Genomic DNA, 26,622 nt, shown 5'->3' on the forward strand with positions numbered 1-26,622 from the left:
GCATGGCAGAAGAGACTCTCAACTTCGGAGACAGCAGGGACCTCTGGTTCTTTAGTCAGAGGACAAATCATGATGTCTGGAAACAGCAGTGGCTTCAGCGGTATCTCAGTCAAAGGAGATTTACAAAGTAATTTGGCCATTGTTTCTGGATGTAGCCTTCAGGTTTGAAGATTTTCTTTTCCTTTCTTTTTCTTCCCTCCCTCCCTCCCTTCTTTTTCTTCCTTTCTTTTCTTTCCTACCTTCCTTCCTTTCCTTCCTTCTTTCCCTCCTTCCTTTCTTCCCTTCCTTCCTTCCTTTCTATCTATCAATCCACCCATCCACCTAGAGATACCTATATGGCTATAGAGATACAGAAAGAGACAGAGACAGAGGAAGAATGGGAGAGGGAGAGATAGAGATTGTAAAGAATTGGTTCATGCAATTATGTGTCTGGCAAGTCCAAAATCTGTAGAGCCAATGTCCCAGTTTGAGTCCGAAGGCTGCAAATTGTTTTGGAATCACGAGAATTCCAGTTCCAGTTTGACAAACGCCCTGAGGCAGGAAGAATTCTCTCTCACACAGGGGTCAGTCTTTTGTTCTATTCACACCTTCAACTGATTGGATTAGGCTCCTTATGGAGGATAATCTGCTTTACTCAATCTAGTCATTTACCTTAATCTCACCCCAAAACACTCTCACAGAACCACCTAGAATGTTTGATCAGATATCTGGACATCTTGAGGCCCAGTCAAGTTGACACATACAGTTAACCATCACAATGACCAATAAAGAACTTTCTGGGATTGGATTAGTTGTCTGTCTTCAACCCAAAGCAGGAGCTTCCACCTCTTTCCCATTTTAGAAAACCTATAACCCAACATAAACATTAGGCCACACTCCTCTCACAACCCTGAAGCCACACACCTCCATTGCTTTCTCCGCTGTTTCTCTTCAGTTTAGCCTTTCTTGGTGGGCCTAAAATCCCACTGCCCCCTCTTGGTGAGTCCACAGCAGCAAAAAGCACAAAATACCAACCGTTCTCTTAATAACTTCCCCATATTTCAGACATAAAAATGGAATCTTACCATACATGTTGTTTTATAATCTGTTTTCTTACTGTATCTTAGATATTATTCTATGTTAGCATAAATGGAGCTACATATTTTTTAATGGCTACAGTATTCCCTTGTAAAAATGTATCACAACTGAGTGAACTATTTCTTTATTGTTACACAGTAGGGTCATTTACAACTTTTTACCATTGTAAACAGTGTTTTGATGTACATATGATTGTGTACACTTGTCTGAATATATATACATATATATATATTTAATTTATTTATTTTTGGCTGCGTTGGGTCTTCGTTGCTGCGCGTGGGCTTTCTCTAGTTGCGGCGAGCGGGGACTACTCTTCGTTGTGGTGCACGGGCTTCTCATTGTGGTGGCTTCTCTTGTTGCGGAGCATGGGCTCTACGCTTGTGGGCTTCAATAGTTGTGGCACGAGGGCTCAGTAGTTGTGGCATGTGGGCTCTAGAGTGCAGGCGCAGTAGTTGTGGCACACGAGCTTAGTTGCTCCGCGGCAATGTGCAATCTTCCTGGACCAGGGCTCAAACCTGTGTCCCCTGCATTGGCAGGCAGATTCTTAACCACTGCACCACCAGGGAAGTCCTATACTAGTTATTTTAACAGAGAAAATTTAATGTAAAGAATTGTTTAAGACCCCCCCAAATAGCCAAAGCAATCTTGAGAAAGAAGAACAAAGTTGGAGGCATCATGCTTCCTGGTTTTAAACTATATTACAAAGCTATAGTAATCAAACCAGTATGGTATTCATATTTTAAAAAGACACATAGATCAATGGAACAGAATAGAGGGCCCAAAAATAAACCGACATATATATGGTCAATTAATTTACGACAATGGAGCCAAGAATATACAGTGGGGATGGGACAGTCTCTTCAATAAACAGTGTTGGGAAAACTGAACAGCAACATGCAGATGAATGAAACTGGACCACTACCTCACACCATACACAAATATTAACTCAAAATGGATTAAAGCCTTGAATGTAAGACCTGAAACCATAAAACCTCTACAAGAAAACACAGGCAATAAGCTCCTTGACATCAGTCTTGGTGATGATTTTTTTATTTGACACTAAAAGCAAAGGCAATAAAAGCAAAAATAAACATGTGGGACTACATCAAACTAAAAAGCCTCTGCACAGCAAAGAAAAACATCAACAAAATCAAAAAGCAACCTACCAAATATGGGAAAATATTTGCAAATCACATATCCGATAAGGGACTAATTAATATCCAAAATATATAGAGAACTCATACAATTCAATACCAAAAACCCCAGAAAATCTGATTTAAAAAATGGGCAGAGGATCCAAATAGACATTTTTCCAAAGAAGACATACAGATGGCCAATGGTTACATGAAAAGGTGTTCAACATCATTAATCATCAGGGAAATGCAAATCAAAACCAAAAGGTGATATCACCTAACACCTGTTAGAATGGCTATCATCAAGAAGGCAAGAAATAAGTGTTGCTGAAGATGTGGAGAAAAAGGAACGCTTGTGCACTGTTGGTGGGAATGTAAATTGGTGCAGCCACTATGGAAAACAGTATGAAGATGCCTCAAAATATTAGAAATACAACTACCATATGATCCAGCAATTCCACTTCTGGGTATCTATCCAAAGGAAATGAAAACACTAACTCAAAACCATATCTGAACACCCCATATTCATAGCAGCATTATTAACAATAGCCAACACATGGAAGCAACCTAAGTGTCCATCAATGGATGAATGGATAAAGAAAATGTGGTATTTATACATAATGAAATATTATTCAGCCATAAAAAAGAAGGAAATCTTGCCATATGCAACAACATGGATGGACCTTGAGGGCATAATGCTAAGTGAAATAAGTAGGACTGAGAAAGATAAATACCGTATTATCTCACTTATATGTGGAATCTAAAAAGAAAAAAGCAACCCCCACTGAAACTCATAGGTCAGAGAACAGTGGGTGGTTGCCAGAGGCGGGTGAAATGGGTGAAGGTGGTCAAAAGGTACAAACGTCCAGCTATAAAATAAGTCATGGAGATGTAACATACAGCATGGTGACAACAGACAATAATACTGTATTTTATATTTGAAAGTTGCTAAGAGAATAAATCTTTTTATTTTTATTTATTTATTCAGCCGTGCTGTGAAAGCACCGAGTCCTAACCACTGGACCACCAGGGAATTCCCCAAGTATTTTATATATAGTAGTGTGTATATGTTAATCCAAAACTCCTAATTATTCCCGCCGCCGTCACATGGCTATTGTAATTAAAATAAAAACAGAAAATTCAATTCCTCAACTTGCTACATTACAAGTGCTCAATAGCCACTTGTGGCTCGTGGCCATCATATTGGATACCACAGATAGAAAACATTTTAATGCTGCAAAAAGTTCCAATGGACAGTATTAATCTAACAATTGGCATTTATCTGATGTTTTGTAGTAAACAAAGTCTGTTCACCTCCATCTTTGTCTTTAATCTCATGTGATGCTGTCTTGGTTTTCTAAGAGCTCAAGGCAGTGTGACTCAAAATATGGACAGTGTGACTTAAACTGTAAACTGTTCATTACCTGCTCAGGACACTATAAATATAGAAATTGAGAATAAGCTTTCAGAAAGTTTTCTAGCAAGCTGATCTTGCCACATATTTTTATTGTATTTTACAGAAGTACCAGTCTGCAATGGATTGGAAATTTAAAATGCTGGTCCTTCACTATAGATTGTGCACTTGCAGGTACAAGTGCTCCAAGGTGCAAGGATGACTTGGACATGGTTCCGGCCCTCCAGAGCTCAGGGAAGAAGAGTGGAGGGAGCCAGAGTTGACATAAGGCTTATTTGAATTGAGCAAACATTGACATATAGACTTGACGGACGTCTGAAAATGATTCAAAAACACATAAGGACATTCATTCACTCATTTATTCATCTAGTAATTACTGAATGCCTACTATATACTAAACACTAGGGATACAGCAGTGAACAGGATAGAAAGTGGAGTAATTGGAACACTCATATATTACTGACGTAAAAAGAGTACAGCCGCTGTGGAAAATATTTTGGTGGTTCCTCAAAAAGCTAAACACAGAATTACCATATGACACAGCAATTTCACTCCTAGGTATACACCTGAAAGAATTGAAAACAGAGACTCAAATAGATCCTCGTATGCCAATGTTCATTGCAGCATTATTCACAATAGGCAAAAGGTGGAAACAACCCAAGTGTCTATTGACAGATGAATGGATAAACAAAACGTGGTATATCCATACAACAGAACATTATTCAACCATAATGAACTTGACACATGCTACAACATGGATGAACCTTGAAAACACTGTGCTAAGTATAATAAGCCAGACACAAAAGGACAAATATTGTATAATTCAACTTACATGAAATATTTAAAACACGCAATTTCATAGAGACATAAAGTAGGTTAGAGGTTTACCAGGACTGGGGAGAGAGAAGAATGGGGAGTTAGCTATTCCTTAATGGTTACAAGGCTTTGGCTTGAGCTCATGAAAAAGTTTTGGAAACACGTAGCAGTGATGGTTGCACAACACTGTAAATATAATTAATGCCAATGAATTGTACACTTAAAAATAGTTAAAATAGCAAAAAAAAAAAAGACAACTGAACCTACTTTTATGACACAACTGCAGTTCTGCTGCAAGTACAAAGTGTTAAACACGGAAGGAGCAAACAGCTATGAAGGAGGATAGGTAGTCCACGAAGACTCCATGTAGGAGGTGGTGTTTAAGAAGTTAAGATTCAGTGAGATTTCCACAAGCAGAGAAGAGATGAAAACTTCCTGGTAAGCTGTGAGATCTACTTTCCTTAAGGACCCTGGAGCCACTGCCTCGGTTATAATCTTGGCTCTGTAATTAACTGGCTCTGTGACCCTGGGAACCTGTCTGCGTCTTAGTTTTTGTTTTTTTTTGCGGTACGCGGGCCTCTCACTGTTGTGGCTTCTCCCGTTTCGGAGCACAGGCTCCGGACGCGCAGGCTCAGCGGCCATGGCTCACGGGCCCAGCTGATCCGCGGCATGTGGGATCTTCCCGGACCGGGGCACGAACCCGTGTCCCCTGCATTGGCAGGCGGACTCTCAACCACTGCGCCACCAGGGAAGCCCCATCGCCTCAGTTTATCTGTAAAATGGCGACAGTAATGGTACCTTATGCTAGGGTTGCCGTAAGGATTAAATTAGTTAATACATGTAGAAGTGCTTAGATCAGTACTTGGCACAGAGTAAATGTTATACAAGTGTTAGCTATTCTTAATTTTTGGCCTCACAGCGGTGGCTTGCGGAATCTTAGTTCCCCGACCAGGGATCGAACCCGCGCCCTGGGCAGTGAAAGTGCGGAGTCCTAACCATTGGACCGCCAGGGAAGTCCCAGCTATTCCTATTTTTAATTTTTTCTTTTTTTATGAAAATAAATGTTTACTGTGGAAAAAAACCTAAGACGAAACTAAAAATCGCTTAAAATTTTACCACCCAGAGACAATCACTGCTAAGTGTTCAGTGTATTTTCTTCCACAATTTTTTTGTACATAAATATACGGAGCTCATCCACGCACCTCTTTAGACTTTCTCCTCCGCAACTCGCACACGCCTCCAACCGTCCCACCGTTTTCTGAGCACCAAGAGTACGGATTTTGTTTAACACAAACGCCGTGCCTTGCCTTCGTCACACAAACCACGCCCCAGGTTGCCGCTCGCGCGCCGCGAGAGTTTGCGAGAGGGGGCGGGCCAGGGCGGTCTCCAAGAGGAAGTGACGTAAGCATAAGCGCAGAGATTACGCGAAGGTCGGGGAAACAGGAGAGCAGCCTAGCGCGCCGCGCTGGTTTCCGGAAGTGGCTGCTGCGGCGACATGCTTGCGGAGCTGGGTTTAATCGGGACCATAGGCGAGGATGATGAGGTGCCAGTGGAGCCAGAGAGTGACTCCGAAGACCAGGAGGAGGAGGTATGAGCCGATCGGGGTGGGAGCGCGGCGGCGGGCAGCCGATGTCCTTGACTGCTTCCCTTCCCCGTGGTGCCTCAGGTCCCTGCCCCCAAGGGCTCAGCATCCTCTGCCAGGCCGGCAAGTGTCCCTCGGTCTCACCCGGACCCCCAGATCTTCCTCAGGTTGCTCGCCACTAGCTTTTCCTCACCTCTGCGCCAGTGCTCGTGCTATTCTGTGTCGCCTTGGTGAACTCAGTACCCAGTCACTGAACTGATATTTAATCCAGGCGCTGTGTCATAGAGATCCAGAGAGAGAGTCAGTCCTGGTTCCTAGTCAAGGAGCCATGGTTATCCATGCGTTCATTAAGTCAGTATTCATTGACTATATGCGCTACACCTAGTGTTAAGCATTCAGGACACAGCAGTGAACAAGAAGGGCAAGGAACACCGCTCTCCTGAAGCTTATGTTGTGGTGGGGAGTTAGAGACATTAAACAGCATGGCAGTTAAAAAGGGACCGGTGTCACGAAAAGGTGCTCATCCTTTAAAGCTCCAGCTCAAGTGTTTTCCCTTCTGTGGCCTCATCTGCTTACTGACACCTCTGGTTTGGGTGTCCCTCGGCCTCTACAAATTCAGCTTTTCCAAAGCTGAACTCTGGTCTCCCTCACCCTCCCAACCTGCTTTATCTCAAGCCAGAAACCTTGGAGTTATCCAGCCTCTTTCCCCTCCAGTGTTCTGCAGGCTACCTCAGAAATCTCTCTTAAGCTTCTTTCTCCCTCAGTCCACATTGCTTCCACCCTAGTCCAGGACACACTGCCATCTTGTACCTGGATACCTACAATCCTAACATACCTGGTCTCTAACTGTTTCTCTTGTCGCCCCCCTCTCCCCCCAAGTGTATTTTCCACTTAGCAGCCAGAATCTTTTTGTTTCTTGAATGGAAAACTATCACAGAAATATTATCACTTATATGTGGAATCTAAAATACGACACAAATGAACATATCTACGGAACAAAAACAGACTCACAAATATAGGGAACAGACTTGTGGTTGCCAAGGGGGGGTGGGGGGAGGGAAAGACTGGGAGTGTGGGGTTAGCAGATGCAAACTATTATGTATAGGATGGATAAACAACAAGGTCCTACTGTATAGCACAGGGAACTATATTCAATACCCTGTGATAAACCATAATGAGAAAGAATATGAAGAAGAATATATATGTATAACTGAGTCACTTTGCTGTACAGCAGAAATTAAACACAACATTGTAAATCAACCATACTTCAATAAAATTTTTTTTAAAAATTGTCATAGAAAAGGACTGAAGGAAATATGGCAAATGTTAATGCTAAACTTCAAGTTTAGCTTGAAGTGCTATACAATTACCGATTTAAACTAGGTACTGGAGAAATGAGGTGTAATCATTACTAATAATAAAGTTTAGGGTCAGAGTTCTTATGAAATTGTTTATCTCAAGTAAGAAAAAAAAAATCAGTAAAGCACTTTTTAGCTCTCAGGGTTTTTTCTTCTGTTTATCCTCCTGAAGCCATAGTTCAGCCAGTTCTCCTTCCTTTCCCATTTCCAAATGTATGAGTTAAAAAAATTTGTTGCTGTTGTTATTTATTTCTAACTTAATTGAATTGTGGTCAGAGAACAGAGTCTGTATAATATTGATTTTTTTGAACTTATTGAAGATTTGCTTAAAAGGAATACTATGTGATCAGTTTTTGCAACTATTCCACGTGAGTTTAGAAAGAATGTACGTGCTCTAGTGCAGTGTTCTCTATATGTTCATTGGAATAAAGCTTATTAATTGTGCTGTTCACATTTTCTACGGACTTACTCATTTTTTTTGTCTGCTTGATCTGTCAATTATTGAGATGTGTTAAAATCTCCCAGGACAATTGTAGATTATTCTACTTCTTGTCATCTGTCAGCTTTTGCCCTGTATATTTCTGTTCTCTTATTGGGTACCCTCATTTCCTTCTTCTTTTTCCAGTGTTCTTTCATCTCAGTCCCATAGTCATCCTGCCTCTCCCTCTTCCCAGGGGCCCATTGTGCTGGGCAGAAAGCAGAAAGCCTTGCAGAAGAACCGCAGTGCCGATTTCAACCCTGACTTTGTTTTCACTGAGAAGGAGGGGATGTACGATGGCAGCTGGGCCATGGCTGACGTCATAAGCCAGCTCAAGAAGAAGGTGAGACCGACACAGATAGGCAGTTCCATGCCGTAGGCTGTTAGGGTTGGACAGTGAGCTTCAGGGTCCAATGGTTTAGGAATGCCAAATGTTACATACAAATTGCTTAAAAAATGGACATAGCTATGTTACAATCGTCTATTTTCTAGGTATTCGCTCCTTGTTTTGAGTATTAGAAAGAAACCTTTTTTATGTTGTTTTGTAACAAAGAACAATCTAGCAGGCATCCTCGGTAGTGGTGTTTTTGAAGGCTTGACTCTGCCCCACAGATACTATCACTCTCTGTCACTTGCCAGGTGATCTCATGTGGCCTTTCTGTTTAGGGTCCCTGGTTCCCACACATCACAGCCAAAACTGCCATGAATGTCTCTGTCATCTGCTTGTTTGCCAAGACCCTGTGCTTTTCTTTGAATCTGGTTAACAAGCTAGAAGGTGCTTAAAAGTTATTTTCCATTTCACATGCTTCCGAGGGAAATACTGCCTGCTCAGGGCAGTTTAATCCAGACCCTGCTGGTCCTTGTTCTGTTTCAAATAAAACAGCATTGCCTTTTCAAAGTCATCTTGAGTGGGTTTTTTTTTTCCTTTTCATGTGTACTTCATGTAGTTACCGACTTGGTCTTATAGCGCTTACATTCTAGCAGGGTAGAAAATGACTAGACAAACAATTAAGCCGTTCCTTATGGCTGTGGTAAGCGCTGTAGCGGTCCAGGGTGCTTTGAGTTTGCATCAAGGGGGCCTGCCATTACCTCACCTTTTGAAAGTTTTAGCAAGATCCAGCATTATCTGAATTTGCTCGCCTTTCAACAGTTTGATAGGCTAAATTATGTCCGATGGGCAAGGGGAAGAGTTTTTCCAAGTAGCATTCAGATACAATGTGACATCTCTTGGTAACTGTATCATTCTCAATATTAAACACCGACAATGTGGGTGTTCTTACTGGTTCCACGTAATTTGAAGTTTTTTCACAAAAAGACAATTTATTTAATGGTTTTTTGTTTGCTTGTTTGTTTTGTTGTGAATAATCTATGGATTGATTAACCTGTCCAAGTACAGATGAGCTTTTTCTATATTTGACATCTGAGACCCTACCTTAAGAAGCCCTTTGCTTTATCTCTTTCCCATACGTATGTTTCTTTTTCATCTCTTTATCTGTAGAGGGCAGCCACAACATTAGATGAGAAGATTGAGAAAGTTCGAAAGAAAAGGAAAACAGAGGTGAGTAAGCAAAGCAGTTACTTCTCTTTGTAGGTGAGCCCTGAGCTTCACTCTCAGCATGACCACACCGTTTCTCTTGGAGCCTAGGTTGCAGTACGGCTGGTGCAGGCAGGCTTTCTCTGTGTGCCTGTGGTTCATAGTCACTAAGAATCCGCATAGTTTTCTCCCAGGCCTGGGAGCATAATATTTTTCCCTTCCTTCCCTTCCCTTTCCCTTCACAGGTTCTGGATTTCCTGAAGTTTGTAGTCGCCTTGCTTTATTACAGTTTCTTTTTCTAGGATAAAGAAGCCAAGTCTGGGAAGTTGGAGAAGGAGAAAGAAGCAAAGGAGGGCTCTGAACCGGAGGAGCAGGAAGACTTTGAAGGGAAAGACGAGGAAGCCACAGAAGATGAAGAATCAGAGACTGACTACTCGTCAGCTGATGAGAACATCCTCACCAAAGCAGGTAGGCAATACCGTCAGAAATGGGGACAGGAAATTGGAGTGTTCGCTTTTACTTTGTAGGTTATCCTATGCTCTTCTACACAGTTAAATTTAAGATCTCTGGGTCGACCGCCTTTCTTTTTTTTTTTTTAATTTTTTTCTTTTTTTAAATGAATTTATTTATTTATTGGCTGCGTTGGGTCTTCATTGCTGTGCACGGGCTTTCTCTAGTTGCGGTGAGCGGGGGCTACTCTTCGTTGTGGTGCGCAGACTTCTCATTGCAGTGGCTTCTCTTGTTGTGGAGCACAGGCCCTAGAGCGTGTGGGCTTCAGTAGTTGTGGCGTGCAGGCTCAGTAGTTGTGGCACACAGGCTTAGCTGTTCAGTGGCACGTGGGATCTTCCCGGACCAGGGTTCGAACCCTTGTCCCCTGCATTGGCAGGCAGATTCTTTAACCACTGTGCCACCAGGGAAGTCCCGACTTCTTTTCTTTTAGCTTCTCTCTTTTTTTTTTTTTTTTTTTTTGCGGTACGTGGGCCTCTCACTGTTGTGGCCTCTCCCGTTGCGGAGCACAGGCTCTGGACGCGCAGGCTGAGCGGCCATGGCTCACGGGCCCAGCTGCTCCGCGGCACGGGGGATCTTCCCGGATCGGGGCACGAACCCGTGTCCCCTGCATCGGCAGGCGGACTCTCAACCACTGCGCCACCAGGGAAGCCCTAGCTTCTCTTTTTCCTTGGGATTTTGTTAGGGTTGTTGTACTTTGCAGTCAGAGTTCACTCTTTTTCTTTTTCCTTTTCTTTTTTTTTTTTTTTTTGGTCATGCCGCGAGGCGTGCAGGATCTTAGTTCCCCGAGCAAGGATCAAACCCAGGTACCAGCAGTGAAAGCGCCAAGTTCTAGCCACTGGACTGCCAGAGAATTCCCACGTTCACTCTTTTCCTCATCTCCAGCCCCACACAGCTGTTGACACTTCTATGACTCAAACTTATTTGGGGTGATAGGTCCCCCACCTCAGATGAGTCCAGCCACGTAGTAGGTGTTCCATTAATATTTCTTGCAGAAATGAGTGCTAAAGCATCCTTATATAGCACAGTGGTTGGGAGCCTTGTCTCTGGAAGCTGCCAAGTTTGCTTCCTGTCTGACCTCAGGTGAGTGACTTACCTGCACGGCTGCACAGCCTCCTCTTCTGTGAGGCGACTCTGGTGACAGGAGCTCCCTCAGGTTGTTGCATGGATTCAGTGAGGTGTCCATCTACGTAATGCACTTAGGACAGTGTCTAGCAGACTGAGTGCTCGGGAAGTATGAGCCCTGATTATCAGCTCTCTTTTTCTCCATAGATACACTCAAAGTAAAGGAGCAGAAGAAGAAGAAGAAAGGACAGGTGAGCGTGGGCTTGGACAACAGTGCGCAGCTTGTTTTTACAACCTGAAAGAATTTTAAGGTCACTTAGTTCCCTTTTTGCTGAATCCTCATTCTGTCTTTTGATTTTCTGGTGTAGGAAGCAGGAGGATTTTTTGAAGATGCATCTCAGTATGATGAAAACCTCTCATTCCAGGACATGAACCTTTCCCGCCCTCTTCTGAAGGTAGTGGCTTCTTTTGTCAACCATGGGATTCTTGCAGTCGCCCCGTAACCGGGCTGTCTGCCCTAAACTGGGCTCGTGGCCTCCCTGAGCTCTGTTGTCCACACAGAGAACCCTCTTACACAGAGGTTTTCGTCTTGGCCTGCACTGCCCTGCCCCTTCGGGGCCCCTCTGATGATGTCTCTCAGCAGCCATTCTGCTCTGGTCGCACTGGCCTCACTGGCCCTCACACAGGCCAGGCATCTTCTTCCTCAGGGCCTTCGTGCTTGCTGTTCCCACCGCCTGGAAGATCATTCCAGAAGTCTGGTTGGGGTGCTCTTCGCCTCTTTCAGGATTCTACTCAGTATCCCCTGCTCAGTGAGACCTTCCCTGACAGCCCTTCTGTAAATTGCACTCATCCCCTCCCCCTGCCCTTGCCAGCCCCCTTGACTGCTGTAGCTCTCTCCATAGCATTTATCTTCATATGACACTTGTTTGTTTTCGGCCTGTTTTTTCTACCAGATTCTAAGGGCAGGGTTGTTCCTTTTGTTTATTACTATATCCTCAGGGCCTAGACAAGTGACATACAGTAGGTGGATTGAATGACTGGGAGGGATTGAAACCTGTTTGGAAACCTGCCTTGTTTGTTTTGTGCTGAGACTCCCCCTCCTCTCCTCTCTGACCCTATCTTTTCTTTTTCTTCAGGCCATCACAGCCATGGGCTTCAAGGAGCCCACACCGATCCAGAAGGCATGCATACCTGTGGGTCTGTTGGGGAAGGACATCTGTGCCTGTGCAGCCACTGGGACAGGTAAAAAGGACAGGGACTTGGGGGTGGGGGAGGGAGAGGAGGAGGAAGAAGGAGGATGTGCAACATAGAATAGACTCTGGGTTGACTTACCAAAAGCCCACTTTGCTAAATATGCAAATATAAATTTTAATGCAATAACATTGTATATTCTGTGTAGTAACTTCCCTTTTAAAAAAACATTAATATATATTTTTCTATTTTTTTTTAAATACTCTTTACTTTTTTTAAATAGGGTAGTCACAGGTTACACGTTTCAGGTGATCTGGTGAAGGTCATTTTTGTTTAATCCTATCAGGGTGTCTCTGTAACCATGACCTCCTGTCACTCCCATGATAAGCCCCTGTCATAGGAGTAAAGATTTTATAAAAGGGATGTTTATCACAACATTGTGTGTTAGTGCAGTTAATTATATAGTCATGTAATAGAATAGAATAGAAATAGTCATGTAATAAAATACGATGCAACCATTTAAAAAAAGTAGAGTACTTAAAGAAATAGGAAAATGTATGTTTTTTTTTAAAGGGAAGTTACTAAACAATATATAGTGTTATTGAATTAAAATTAACATTTTTGTCCATTAAAAAAAAGATTGGTAATATAGATACTGTTCTGGTAATGCTTACCTCTGGTTGGCTGAACTGTGGGTGATTTTTATTGCTTTTTTTTTAAATTTTGTATTTCCCAGATTTTTTACATTGACCATGTGATTGATTGTTGATTGATTTTTTTGTTTGTTTGTTTGTTTTGTGGTGTGTGGGCCTCTCACTGTTGCGGCCTCTCCCGCTGCGGAGCACAGGCTCCGGATGCGCAGGCTCAGCGGCCATAGCTTATGGGCCCAGCCGCTCCGCGGCGTGTGGGATCTTCCCAGACCAGGGCACGAACCCGTGTCCCCTGCATTGGCAGGCAGACCCCCAACCACTGCACCACCAGGGAAGCCCAATTGATTGATTTTTAAATTTTATTTATTTATTTTTGGCTGTGTTGGTTCTTCATTGCTGCATGCGGGCTTTCCCTAGTTGCGGCGAGCGGGGGCTACTCTTTGTTGTGGCGCACAGGCTTCTCACTGTGGTGGCTTCTCTTGTTGCAGAGCATGGGCTCTAGCCATGAGGGCTTCAGTAGTTGTGGCTCGCGGGCTCTAGAGCGCAGGCTTAGTAGTTGTGGTACACGGGCTCAGTTGCTCCGCGGCATGTGGGATCTTCCCGGACCAGGGCTCGAACCTGTGTCCCCAGCATTGGCAGGTGGATTCTTAACCACTGTGCCACCAGGGAAGCCCTGACCATGTGATTTAAAACCAGAAAAAAAGTTTTATGAAAAATAAGTTGCTTCATTTCCCTCTCAGTAGATATGTAGGTTTTCTGTGTGCAGGTGAAAACCTGGACCTGGGAAGGACAGAAGCTTTTCTCATTTTGCTTTCCTGCTGCCCTTCCCTCCAGGTAAAACTGCAGCTTTTGCCCTTCCCGTCTTGGAGCGTCTGATCTACAAACCCCGCCAGGCTCCGGTGACCCGTGTGCTGGTGCTGGTTCCCACCCGGGAACTGGGCATCCAGGTGCACTCCGTCACCAAGCAGCTGGCCCAGTTCTGCAGCATCACCACCTGCCTGGCTGTGGGTGAGTGTCTGGCTGAGGGCTGGCTGCCTCTGACAGAGTGTGGCACGGTGGAGGGGGGATGTGCACCACTGTCTGAGTGTAATGGGTGCAGGAAAGCCTTCATGTGATAGAAACCAGTTAAAAACCAGGTGACGTTTTCACAGTAGATAGTGAGGGCGATGGGGAGGGCTTTGACTGAGGCTTCACCAGCCTTGCAAAACGAAACTCCAAAATGATGAAACAAATTTTTTCTTGATACTGAACGAATTTAGGATATAATTTTGTCTTGCATGAATAATGAATCAGGTATTTATTGGGGCAGAATCTTTCTGATGATGTTATGTGATAGTGTTATCTAACCTTCATTTTACCCTCCTTATGCAGTAGGAAATTGTAGGTGATTTAGAAAGATTATCAGTTTCTCAGCTGCATCTCTCAGTTGGTGGACGGTTGAATTGTTGTATTCTGAAGTGGCTTTGTGTCATCACCATTTTAGATTTTTGCACTTAGCACAGTTGTAATTAAATAATCTGTCTCTCCCACCATATTGTAAAATCTGCGCAAGTGGGGCCTCTGTCAGTCTTGTGCTCTGCCGTTTGCTCGGCATCTGCCGTGGGAGCTGGCAGGTAGCAGGGCTCAAGTCCGTACTGGTGAGTGACTCAGCTGGCTGCCTGGTGGGCTTTGCTTTTTGCAGGTGGCCTGGACGTGAAGTCTCAGGAAGCAGCCCTCCGGACAGCACCTGACATCCTCATCGCCACCCCGGGCCGGCTCATCGATCACCTCCACAACTGCCCTTCCTTCCACCTGAGCAGCATCGAAGTGCTCATCCTGGATGAGGCTGACAGGTACACCTGAAATGGTGGGGTCCCCAGGGCCACACCCCAGGGCGGGAACCTGCACTCTGCCTGGTCCTACCTGGCTCTGACCAGTTCAGCTGTTCACGTTTGAGCCTTTGTCCATCTTAGCCCGGATTATCCTGCTCTTTTTCTATAATGTGATGGTTAAGAGGGAAGGCAAGTTAAATTCTGGCTCCACCGCTTCCTGAGATTAGGAAACGTTATTTAGAGTCTTAAAGCAAATCTTTTCTTGTTTGTAAGTGGGGGATAAGTACCCACCTCATGCTGTTGAAGATTCCAGGAGTAACTCCAGTATAGTGCCAGTGCATAGGGAGGATTCAACCAACAGCCTCCATTACTCTGATGCAGGCTCCCCCTCCTTCCCCGCTCCCTCCTCTTCCCTCCCTCCCTCTCTTCCTTCCTTTCTCTCATTCGTGTCTCATCTGCTCACCTCTTTCCTTCGTGACTCAACAGAATGAACTCTTAATGAACTGGACTGCTGTGGAGGTGGCAGGGTAAGGAGGCTGTTCAAGTTTACTCTCAAACGGAAGCATCTCCAAACTAACCAGGTCCTTAACCAAGTTTCTCATCCTCTGTGCCCCTCTCCCGCTTCCCATCCCACTGAAGGGCAACTCCAGCCTTCTAGCTGTTCAGGCCATATTCTCAGTGCCATTTTTGTCTCCTCATTTTCTCATCCCCCCAGGATATCCATTGGTAAATCCCATCCACACACTCCCACTTTGGGGCTTCTCTTCTGCATCGTTGTTCCCTCAGCTTGGAATGACCTCCTGTACCTCCTCAGGTTTCTGCTCCAGCTGTCACTTTGCTGGCCACTCTATAACAGTTCCTGGGACTTCCCTGGTGGTCCAGTGGTTAAGAATCCGCTTGCGGGCTTCCCTGGTGGCGCAGTGGTTGAGAGTCCACCTGCCGATGCAGGGGACACGGGTTCATGCCCCGGTCCAGGAAGATCCCACATGCCACAGAGCGGCTGGGCCCGTGAGCCATGGCCGCTCAGCCTGTGCGTCCGGAGCCTGTGCTCCACAATGGGAGAGGCCACAACAGTGAGAGGCCCACGTACAGCAAAAAAAAAAAAAAAAAAAAAAAAAAGAATCTGCTTGCCAATGCAAGGGACACAGGTTCGACCCCTGAAGATCCCACGTGCCGCGGAGCAACTAAGCCCATGTGCCACAACTGATGAGCCTGAGCCTGCACGCCACAACTACTGAAGCCCGTGCGCCTAGAGTCTGTGCTCCGCAACAAGAGAAGCCACCACGATGAGAAGCTGACGCACCGCAATGAAGAGTAGCCACTGTTCACCGCAACTAGAGAGAAAAGCCTGTGTACAGCAACGAAGACCCGATGCAGCCCCCCAAATAAATAAATAAATAAATGAAATATTTTTTAAAAAACAGTTCCTCCCTTCCCCCCACACCCCCGCCTCGTCCTTCCCTTCCTGCCTTATGTTCTCTGAGGTGCTACACCTCCTTGACCTCCCGCATTGTTACCTGAATGCTCGTGTGGTGGCTGTGTCCCTCTTCTCCCCAGAGCTTCATGTTCGAGAAGGGCCGACTTTGTGTTTGTGTTGCCTGCTGCCACATCCCAGTGCCAGGGCCGTGTCTAGAATCTAGCAGGTGCACAATAGGTGTTGAATAACTGGTAGACTGCCTCCCCCGAGCATTCTTGAGGCCTGAAGGAGGTAAAGGAGATCGTTCTAAGCCAAGGGAACATGATCTGATTTAGGTTTTAAATATCAAAAATATCAATGTCTCAAAAGACCAAGAAAGGCTGTGGAAGTTTCAGACTGAGACCAAAGAGACACGACAACTAAAGGTGATACCTGTCCCTCAACTGCAGCCTGAACTGGACGAGAAATACTGTAAAGGATTGGATGGGTTGAAAAAATTGGAGTCACAGTAATCTCACAGATGACTATTATCTGCAAAGAGAAAGAGGCTCCTTTCCTCGTGGAGAGAGCTGGTAGACACCACTTCAACCAAGTGACCAAACTGCGATGCTGGAACAAACTGTCTGTCTCCGGGTGGAGTGGGAGTGAGGTGCACAGCTGCCCCCCACCCCGCTCCCAGCAATGATTGTTGAATCCAGTCACTGGGGAATAATAAGACTTATTCAGAGTGTGAAAAAGGATGAGAGGACTTTGTAGACTAAGGGAGACTAAAGAGATGTGGCAACCAAGTACAACGTAGGAACTGTCATTCCTGGACTAAAAAAATAAAAAGACAGCTCTAGAATGACGTTTGGGGGACAGTTAGGGAAAACTGAATATACATTGTACTTTACTTTAGATATCATTCAGACACTTGAATTTCTCAGGTGTGATAACGACATTGTGTTTATGTAGGAGAAAGTCACCGTTCTTAGGGAATGTGTGCTGAAATATTTAGGGGTCCGGTGTCATGATATCTGCAACTTAATAGCATATGATTCAGCAAAAGAAAAAAAAGAAAGACTAAGCAAATATGGGCAAATGATAATTCTTGGTGAATCTTGGAAAAAGGGTAAAATAACGCTAATAAAATAAGTAAATAAATGAGCCTGAAACATAACCAATGACAGTATCGAAACATCATCTGTGCAGTGTTTTCTGTCCTTCATCAATACAGATGCAAGCCCAGTCCATTTCTCTTGATTCCTCCCCTCCCCTGCTTGCCAGGATGCTGGACGAGTACTTCGAGGAGCAGATGAAGGAGATCATCCGAATGTGTTCCCACCACCGCCAGACCATGCTCTTCTCAGCCACGATGACGGATGAGGTGGGCTGTAGGGAACAGAGGGGCGGCGCAGAGGACCCCGGGCTGAGCTGGAGCGCCGGCTTGCCTCCCTCCCTGCCTCCTGACAGGATGGTCAGCGCCCCTGCCTTTGTGCCTGGCAGGTGAAAGATCTGGCTTCTGTCTCCTTGAAGAATCCCGTCCGGATATTTGTGAACAGCAACACGGACGTGGCCCCCTTCTTGCGGCAGGAGTTCATCCGGATCCGGCCAAACCGGGAAGGGGACCGGGAAGCCATCGTGGCAGGTGAAAGCCCAGGGTGGGACTGAGCAGGGAGGGCTGCTCAGCTCCCCTGAGCTTCACACCAAAGTGTTGGTTTTTCCCCGGCGACTCCTCCATCCGGTCTCCCGTGCCCCAGCGTGTGGTACTGCTGTTCCTCTGCTCCACGAGTTCTTCCTCCCTTTCTTTCTTTCGTCGCTTCATCTCCCTTCCACCGTCCAGTCCTCTTTATGTCCTGCTGAACTCCTAGCCACTTCCCTCCAGCTGCCCCTCTGGCCCTTCGTCCAGGCCACTACTGTGTCACCTGGATTGTTGCAGTGGCCTCTGACCTGGCCGTCTGCTTCCACCCTGTCCTGTGGAAGTGCCTTCTCCACACTGCAGACCATTTAAAAGGATCATGTACAAACAAGCATTCGCTCCTGTTCCTTCGCTGTTTAAACCCTCTGGTGTCTTCCATTGCTCTTAGACTGAAATCCATGCTCCCTAGCGAGTCCTGTAAGACCCCTGGACCTGCCCTGGCCTGCCCGGAGTCCCTGGCCTTGGTGCCTTAGCTCATGGCACTCCAGCCACACCCGCCTGCTTTCGCTTTCTCAAACCCCCCAAGCTTTTGCTCTTTCCTCTGCCTGGAATCTTCCCCCAAATCTTCTCGTGGATGAGACTGTCTTGTCATTCAGCCTAATGTCACCTCCTCACAGAGGCCAGCCCTGAAGCTGCCGCATCTTCTCTTCATTCTCTCACGGCATTTACCGCCCTTGAGAATTGGGACTCGGCCTCTCCGTCTCTGCCCTGGAGTGGGAGCTCCGCAAGGCAGGGGCCTCACCTGCCACCCCCGAACCAGGCACAGCAGCCGCTTTGCAGGCGAGGAGGGAGGACGTGCTGGAGGCAGCCACCCGCTCACTCTTCTCTCCCTGGCAGCTCTGTTGATGAGAACCTTCACCGACCACGTGATGCTGTTCACCCAGACCAAGAAGCAGGCCCACCGCATGCACATCCTCCTGGGGCTGATGGGGCTGCAGGTGGGCGAGCTCCACGGCAACCTGTCACAGACGCAGCGGTTGGAGGCCCTCCGGTAAAGTTTTGGGGGCTGAGGCTCCCACCCATCCTTCAGAGAGGGCTCTGTTCATTCCAGAGACGGAAAGTACCACCCAGAGGTCATGTGTGAGCGGTACCAGGGGCTACAGTACAGTTCCCCACTTCACACATTCTAGCCTAACCCTTCTAAGGTCAGGTCTTAGAGACATTCAGAACTCCGACTTTGTAGAAAATGATACTCTTGCCCCAGGATTCGAGCGTGGGAGCCGCTGCGCGGGGTCACAGCAGGAAGTTGACTTGGGATGGCGCAGCACACGTTTTGATCTCCGCAGCCTTTCCAGAGCAGGGGACATACCCAGGTCTGCTAGAATGAGATCCTGAAGCAAATCCGTTCGTATTTCTTGAGCACTTACCTTGCCAGGCCCTGTGCTTTTCCACGTGGTTTCTTGTTTAACTCTCGCAGAATCGAGTCGGCTTGGTAGGCAAGGAGGAGCCCTGTAGGACTCTGCACTGGTCCTTAGTCACACGGGCAGCTGAGAGTTGCTTCTTAAAGGCTGTTTTCAGTGCTGAGGCACTTGCCTCTGCTCCGTGTTATAGTCTTACTCTGTGGTCCCCAAGCTTCTCTATTTATAGGAATTGCTGTTTATAATGGTATACACAAAACTACATTTGCTCTATGTCGTGGGATGTTTGGGGGGCATGTAAGTGTCGTTAGGCTGACACTTAGCATCTGTCTCCACTGTGATGGTCTGTACTCTGCCGCTTGCCTGCAGAAGGGTTTGTGTTCTCTTCGCTGGCTCAGGCTTCTGCAGAGTATTGACTGGGGTCAGGTATTCAGAGGAACATGTTTGTGGCTGTTTCCAGGCGCTTTAAGGATGAACAGATTGACATCCTCGTGGCCACAGATGTAGCAGCCCGTGGACTTGACATCGATGGCGTCAAAACGGTGAGCGGGCCCCATCTTCCTTGAGTTTTTGCTGGGAGTCCTTTTGCCTCCTCACGTCCCCCTCTCCCCGCCAACTCCCAGGTCTGACTGATGCTTAACTTTGGCCTTCCAGGTCATCAACTTCACGATGCCCAACACCATCAAGCATTATGTCCACCGGGTGGGGCGAACAGCTCGTGCCGGCCGGGCCGGGCGCTCAGTCTCTCTGGTGGGAGAGGAGGAGCGGAAGATGCTGAAGGAGATTGTGAAGGCCGCCAAGGCCCCAGTGAAGGCCCGGACGCCGCCCCAGGGTGAGCAGGCGTCAGTGCCGCGGCTCAGGGCGGTTCGGGTGGGTGGGGGAGCATCCTAGCTCAGACCCCAAAGGACGGGGCAGCGGGCAGAGGGTAATGGGTGAGAGCAGGTGCTTTGCAGTTAGGAGCCAGATTTGAATCCCAGCTCTGCCACTTCCTTGCTGAGGGGCCCCGGGCAGGTCTCCCCTTGCCTCTCTGGGCTTCATTCTCTCTGTGTGTGAAAGGGACTGAGGAGAGACTTGTGCCCCAAGTGCTTAGTCATAGGTATTCGCCAGCCTTTGGGAAGAGAACGCCTCTTCTTTTTTTTTTTTTTTGCCGTACGTGGGCCTCTCACTGTTGTAGCCTCTCCCGTTGCGGAGCACAGGCTCCGGACGCGCAGGCTCAGCGGCCATGGCTCACGGGCCCAGCTGCTCCACGGCACGTGGGATCTTCCCGGACCGGGGCACGAACCCACGTCCCCTGCATCGGCAGGCGGACTCTCAACCACTGCGCCACCAGGGAAGCCCAAGAAGGCCTCTTAAGGCACCACCCCCACTAACCCTTCACCACTTCCTCTTGGTGGGGGCCCAGGATGGGGAGGAGGTCAGCACTTACTCTTTTTGTATATCTTTCATTCCTTTTTTACTCATCTGTAGCGGTCATATAATGCACATCGTTAAAAAAATTTTTTTTTTAAGTTACAAAAGTAATATGTATTCAGTGTTGGAAAAAAGTAAATCAAATAAGAGTAAAAATGTAATTGTATGTGAAAGAGCTCACCACTCATAGCATTTAGATACACGTCTTTTCAAGACCTTTTTTTCCATTCATAGGTCTTTTTTTTTTCCTTTCATTTAAAAAATTTTCATTTAATTCATTCAGTCTATTGCTGTTTGTTGTATTCTAAGTATTGGGGATACAGCAGGAAACAAAACAGCTGACACTGTTGGGAAAAAGACACAATAAATAAGCTAATTGTAGGTGTGATTGAGAACGACAGGAGAAGTGCCTACTTTAGAAAAGCTGCTGAGAAAAGGCCTCTGACAGATGGCATCTGAGCCAAGTCCCGGATGACGAGAATGAGATGGCTGTGGGAGGTCTGGGGACAGAGTGTGCCAAGCAGGGAAAACCAGGGCAAAGCCTCAGAGACAGGAACACACTTGATGTGGGAGTAGAAGACAGGGAGGGCCAGAGGCCCGAGGCCTGTGAGCAAGGGGTAGGCAGAGGTCAGAGAGGTAGGCAGGGGCCATGCTGAGGAGTTTGGAATTTATTCCACGAGCATCAGGAAGCCTCTGGGGAGGTGTTAAGGAGAGCAGCCACACATAAAAAAAACCCAAAAAACCCAGTTTTCTGCGTCACTAAATACCCATCTGAGGGCTTCCCTGGTAGCGCAGTGGTTAAGAATCCGTCTGCCAATGCAGGGGACACGGGTTCGAACCCTGGTCAGGGAAGACCCCACATGCCGCGGAGCGACTAAGCTCACGTGCCGCAACTACTGAGCCTGCGCTCTAGAGCCCGCGAGCCACAACTACTGAGGCCGCATGCCAGGACTACTGAAGCCTGTGTGCCTAGAGCCCGTGCTCCACAGCAAGAGAAGCCACCGCAATGAGAAGCCCATGCGCAGCAATGAAGACCCAACACAGCCAAAAATAAATAAATAATTAAAGAAAAATAGCCATCTGCGTTGTTTGCATCAGCTACACCATATTCATCCTTATTTTAAAATCTTTTTCGTTCTTTTCCCCTGAGATGTCATCCTCAAATTCCGGGACAAGATTGAGAAAATGGAGAAGGACGTGTATGCAGTTCTGCAGTTAGAGGCTGAAGAAAAAGAGATGCAAAAGTCAGAAGCCCAGGTGAGGCTGTGAGGAGCGCTCTGGTCCACATGCTGCTTAGTAAGCAGACTGCATGGGCCCCGGCTGGTCTGCCTTCTGATATGCTGTGTCTGCCAAACGTATCATCAGAGCCCCAAGTATTTACAGGCAGTGGCTTCCTGCAGCCACCATGTTCTGTATTATCAGATGTAGGTTTCATGGCAGGCATCCTTTTGCTGTCCCCACAGATCAACACAGCACAGCGGCTCCTGGAGAAAGGGAAGGGGGCCCCAAACCCTGAGCCTGAAAGGAGCTGGTTCCAGACCAAAGAAGAGAGGAAGAAGGAAAAAAGTATGTTGGGGAGGTTCCTCAAAAAGCTAAACATAGAATTACCATCAGGCCCAGCAATTCCACTCCTAGGTCTATACCCCAAAGAGCAGAAAACAGGGACTCAAGCAGATACTTGTATGCCAGTATTCATTGAAGCATTATTCACAATAGCCAAAGGGTGGAAACAACCATGTTCATCAGCAGATGAACGGATACACAGAATGTGGTAGGTACATACAATGGGATATTAATTCAGCCATAATGAAGTTCTGGTACATGCCATAAGGATGAACCTTGGAAACATGCTAAGTGAAATAATCCAGACAAGGGGACACATCTTTATGATTCCATTTATAATAGGTACCTGGATAGGCAAATACATAGACACAGAAAGTAGAAGAGAGATTAGCAGGAGCCGTGGGGAAGCTCTAACGGTAATAGAGCTTCTGTCTGGGATGATGAAAAAGTTTTAGAAACAGATAATGGTGATGATTGTACAATATTGTGAATGTCATTAATGCTACCGAATTGTACACTAAAGAACGGGTAAAATGGCAAACTTTATGTTATATATATTTTGCCACAATTTAGAAAAAGTAAGTCAGAAAGATATTTAGATATATATATTCCCTTTTCTCTCCCTTTAAAAAACAAACACAAATTCACATTGTCTACACCTTGCTTTTTTCAATGAACTTTGTAGTTTGGAGATCATTTTATATAGGCACATATATAGCTGTCTTTTCTTTTTTTCAGTGGCTATGTGGTCTTCCATCACATAGGTGGATTATAGTTTATTTTAATTAGTTCCCCATTGAGGGACATGGAGGTTGTTTCCAATCTTTTGCTATTATAAACAAGTGATGTAGTAGATAGCTATACAGATGCCCTTTCACAATTAAGCAAGCATATTTGATTTATAAGGTAAGCTCCAAAAAGTGAAATTGTAGGTCAGAGGCTATGTGTATTTATTATTTTGTTAGGGATTGCAAAATTACCCTCCAAAGAGGTAGTACCAGCATTTAAGAAATACTGTCTATATTTGATGGGACAAAAAATTAAGGTGTATGTGTGTTAAGTTTCTGTGTTATAAATAGAGTTATAACTATATTGTGGGAAGGGGTGGGAAGTATATCTTTCATAATACGAGGCAGATATATAATGAATGTCTCAAGTGGATTAATTAAGAAATAGTGGAACCAGCAGGTTATTTAGTGAGATGGAGGTAACTGCCAGGAGAGGAAGTGACTGCTGCTTTTCACTTTAAGCCCTTAAATGTATCACTTTTAAATATGTACACTTCTTTTTTTTTTTTTTTTTTGCGGTACCTGGGCCTCTCACTGTCGTGGCCCCTCCCGTTGCGGAGCACAGGCTCCGGACGCGCAGGCTTAGTGGCCATGGCTCACGGGCCCAGCCGCTCCGCGGCATGTGGGATCTTCCCGGACCGGGGCACAAACCCACGTCCCCTGCATCGGCAGGCGGACTCCCAACCACTGCGCCACCAGGGAAGCCCAAATATGTACACTTCTTATTGTAAGTTTAAAAAAAGATTTTATGAAATGGTACCTGGACTTTCATGCTCTCTTCTCATCCCAGTTGCCAAGGCTCTGCAGGAGTTTGACTTAGCCATAAGAGGAAAGAAGAAAAGGAAGAAGTTTATGAAGGATGTCAAGAAAAAGGGGGAGATGACAGTGAGTAGCCTCCCCTTTGGAGTTAGGTCCCTGCCTGAGGATGTGGGTCAAGGCTGCCAGGTCTGTTCCACACTTAGATGTCATCCTCTCCCCAGGCAGACGAAAGGTCCCAGTTTGAAATCCTCAAGGCACAGATGTTCGCTGAGCGGCTGGCCAAGAGGAACCGCAGAGCCAAGCGGGCCAGAGCAATGCCCGAGGAGGAGCCAGCGAGGGGCCCTGGTAGGCAGATGGGGAGCCTGAAGGAGCTGGTAGGAAGGCTCTGCCTGAAACCTGGGCTTGTGGTGAGGGACAAAAGGGGAGGGATGATGATAAGAGCCCACACTTTTTGAGTAATGAGTATGTAGGTGTGTACAGCTGTCCCTTATTGGCTCCAAGGGGTGAAGTGACCCCATGTTTAGTAGGATTTGAACTCAAGCCTTTCTGATTCTGGAGCCTAAATCCTTACCAGCTGCTGCTTGAAGGAGTGGGTCAGGGTAGAATGAGGGGAAGATGTTTTCAGCCCATTTTATGTTTACATGGTCCATTCCACCTTTGGACTCTGCAGGCATCCTTTGGAGTGGTTCTTCACACCTGGTACTTATGATTCCTTATCTCTTTTCTGCTGGGATCTGATGTCTTGCTTCCATGTCAAAACATCAGGCCAGAGCATCCACTGAACTTGGAACCATTACCTTGAGCTTAAGGGGATTTAGGAGCTTGGGACAAAAAGGCCATATCTAACCCATTCTCTCTGTGCACAGCAAAGAAGCAAAAGCAGGTGAAGAAATCTGTATTTGATGAAGAACTCACCAACACAAGCAAGAAGGCCCTGAAACAGTATCGAGCTGGGTAGGGTTTTAAGTCATCGTGGAGCTCTTGGTATTCTGATGAAAGCTATGAATCTTCTCCCTCCTTCCTTCCCCACTCCCAGGTCTCATATACCTACAGCTTTATGATGCAGGCATGGCACATTTTATTGTCTTTTGCTTTACTGCACTTCGCAGATACTGCTGTTTTTACAGATTGAAGGTTTGTGGCAATCCTGCGTTGTCAGATGATGGTTAGCCTTTTTTTAGCAATAGAGTATTTTTATTTTTTTAATTTTTATTTATTTATTTTCTGGCCGCGCCATGCACTTGCAGGATCTTAGTTCCCCGACCAGGGATCGAACCCGGGTCCCAGCAGTGAAAGTGCGGAGTCCTGACCACTGGACCGCCAGGGAATTCCCAGCAATAGAGTATTTTTAAATTAAGATATGTGCATTGTTTTTCTTTTTAGATATAATGCTATTGCACACTTTATTAAGACACTATAGTATAGTGTAAATGTGACGGTTACATGCATTGGGAAACCACTAAATCCGTGTGACTTGCTTTATTGTGATACTCACTTTGTTGCAGTGGTCTGGAGCCAAACCCTCAATATCTTTGAGGTCTGCCTGTATATAATTTTAAGGGCTCCTGTCTGCCCCCTCCCCCACCAGCCCATCTGTGGATTCTCAGGGTGAGAGTAAGAGAAGTGTTAAGACCCTCCTGCCTTGGAGGTGAAATAGCACATTTTTGGTTCAGAAATAGAGCTTTCTCTCAGGGGAGTGATAGAACCCCAAAGAAAGGATTCTGGTGTGCTCTTGGGAATGTGCTGTTCCTCCTCACATCCTCTGGGCTGGGGTTGGTGGCTGGGTAAACTAAGTTACCCAAGCAGTTTTATTACATACACAAGAAGGAAGAGCCTCTTCGTCTTGTTTTAGTGCTGGGCCCTGACTTCCATAAACCCATATTATCAGGTGGAAGAACACAGACTTAGAACCTCAGGCCCTGAAAATGACACATCTGTGGCGCTGCTGCTTTGTGTGGGAGCTGGTAGGATGGGGGGTGAAACATTGCCTGCTTGTCCAATATTTTGCCGTCTTCTCTCATTCACAGCCCCTCCTTTGAAGAAAGAAAACAATTGGGCTTGCCCCACCAGAGACGAGGAGGAAACTTTAAATCTAAATCCAGGTAATGTTTATAGTTCTGGAGGACCAGAGGCTATGAGTGGGGTTGGAGAGGAAAGCTTTCCTGGGAAAGGAGCTTCTCCTTCCTCTTTCTGGTCTTGGCGTTGGTCTTTACTCTGCTCATTTTCTTCATAGGTACAAGAGGAAGAAGTAGCCGTGGGGGCCTGAAGAAGTTCATGGGGCGGCTCTTAGATCCCTTCTTTGTTGGAAGTCATCCTGGTTTGGTCTCTCTTTTCTGTTTGTAAAAAAATTATTTAAAACTTTAATACATCTTTGTCATTTGTACATTAAAGAAACGGAAAAGTTGGGGGTGGTGGTGGTATATAGCTGTTTCCTAAGCATCCTTGTCAGCAAAAGTTCTTTTCCTTTTTTTTTTTTTTTTTTTTGCGGTACGCGGGCCTCTCACTGTTGTGGCCTCTCCCGTTGCGGAGCACAGGCTCCGGACGCGCAGGCTCAGCGGCCATGGCTCACGGGCCCAGCTGATCCGCGGCATGTGGGATCTTCCCGGACCGGGACACGAACCCGTGTCCCCTGCATCGGCAGGCTTACTGTCAACCACTGCGCCACCAGGGAAGCCCCAAGACTCCTTTCTTGATAAGCTTTCACATAAAGAAAATACTAGGGGGCTTCCCTGGTGGCGCAGTGGCTAAGAATCTGCCTGCCAGTGCAGGGGACCCGGGTTCAGGCCCTGGTCCAGGAAGATCCCACATGCCGTGGAGCAACTAAGCCTGTGCGCCACAACTACTGAGCCTATGCTCTAGAACCCGCAAGCCACAACTACTGAGCCTGCAAGCCACAACTGCTGAAGCCCGCACGTCTAGAGCCCGTGCTCCACAACGAGAAGCCACCACAATGAGAGGCCGCATGCAACAACAAAGAGTAGCCCCCGCTCGCCGCAACTAGAGAAAGCCCGCGTGCGGCAATGAAGACCCAAC

The 26,622-nt window shown here is 46.3% G+C and overlaps 1 protein-coding gene across 2 annotated transcripts; it reads left to right on the plus strand.

The window, feature by feature from the left end:
- Nucleotides 1-5,898: 5,898 nt before the first annotated feature.
- Nucleotides 5,899-25,953, plus strand: DDX27 (DEAD-box helicase 27). 2 transcript variants are annotated; one of them, XM_022597547.2, is made up of 21 exons: nucleotides 5,899-6,028; nucleotides 8,055-8,201; nucleotides 9,357-9,416; nucleotides 9,695-9,860; nucleotides 11,172-11,215; nucleotides 11,333-11,419; nucleotides 12,101-12,206; nucleotides 13,640-13,813; nucleotides 14,487-14,637; nucleotides 17,300-17,399; nucleotides 17,519-17,660; nucleotides 18,549-18,702; nucleotides 19,530-19,611; nucleotides 19,724-19,901; nucleotides 21,630-21,736; nucleotides 21,943-22,045; nucleotides 23,621-23,715; nucleotides 23,793-23,934; nucleotides 24,456-24,543; nucleotides 25,617-25,691; nucleotides 25,823-25,953. In XM_022597547.2, exons 1-21 carry the CDS (start codon nucleotides 5,936-5,938, stop codon nucleotides 25,839-25,841), a joined length of 2,313 nt encoding a protein of 770 aa, XP_022453255.1. In that variant the 5' UTR covers nucleotides 5,899-5,935; the 3' UTR covers nucleotides 25,842-25,953. The 2 variants fall into 2 exon arrangements, with proteins under 2 accessions (XP_022453255.1, XP_022453257.1); XM_022597549.2 differs by having other exon boundaries at nucleotides 5,900-6,028; nucleotides 23,811-23,934.
- Nucleotides 25,954-26,622: the final 669 nt, after the last annotated feature.

Source organism: Delphinapterus leucas, chromosome 15, assembly GCF_059928025.1.
Source record: "Delphinapterus leucas isolate spDelLeu-1000000601 "Yukka" chromosome 15, BTC_Dleu_Yukka2, whole genome shotgun sequence".
In the NCBI taxonomy this organism is placed as follows: domain Eukaryota; kingdom Metazoa; phylum Chordata; class Mammalia; order Artiodactyla; family Monodontidae; genus Delphinapterus; species Delphinapterus leucas.

What these genes read in the sequence shown, in the direction of transcription:
- DDX27 (XM_022597547.2), top strand. Translation starts at nt 5,936, where the DNA reads ATGCTTGCGGAGCTGGGTTTAATCGGGACCATAGGCGAGGATGATGAG. An exon ending in GGCCCGGACGCCGCCCCAGG is followed by an intron (nt 19,902 to 21,629) that starts GTGAGCAGGCGT and finishes TTTTCCCCTGAG; the next exon opens with ATGTCATCCTCAAATTCCGG. An exon ending in GGAGCCAGCGAGGGGCCCTG is followed by an intron (nt 23,935 to 24,455) that starts GTAGGCAGATGG and finishes CTCTGTGCACAG; the next exon opens with CAAAGAAGCAAAAGCAGGTG.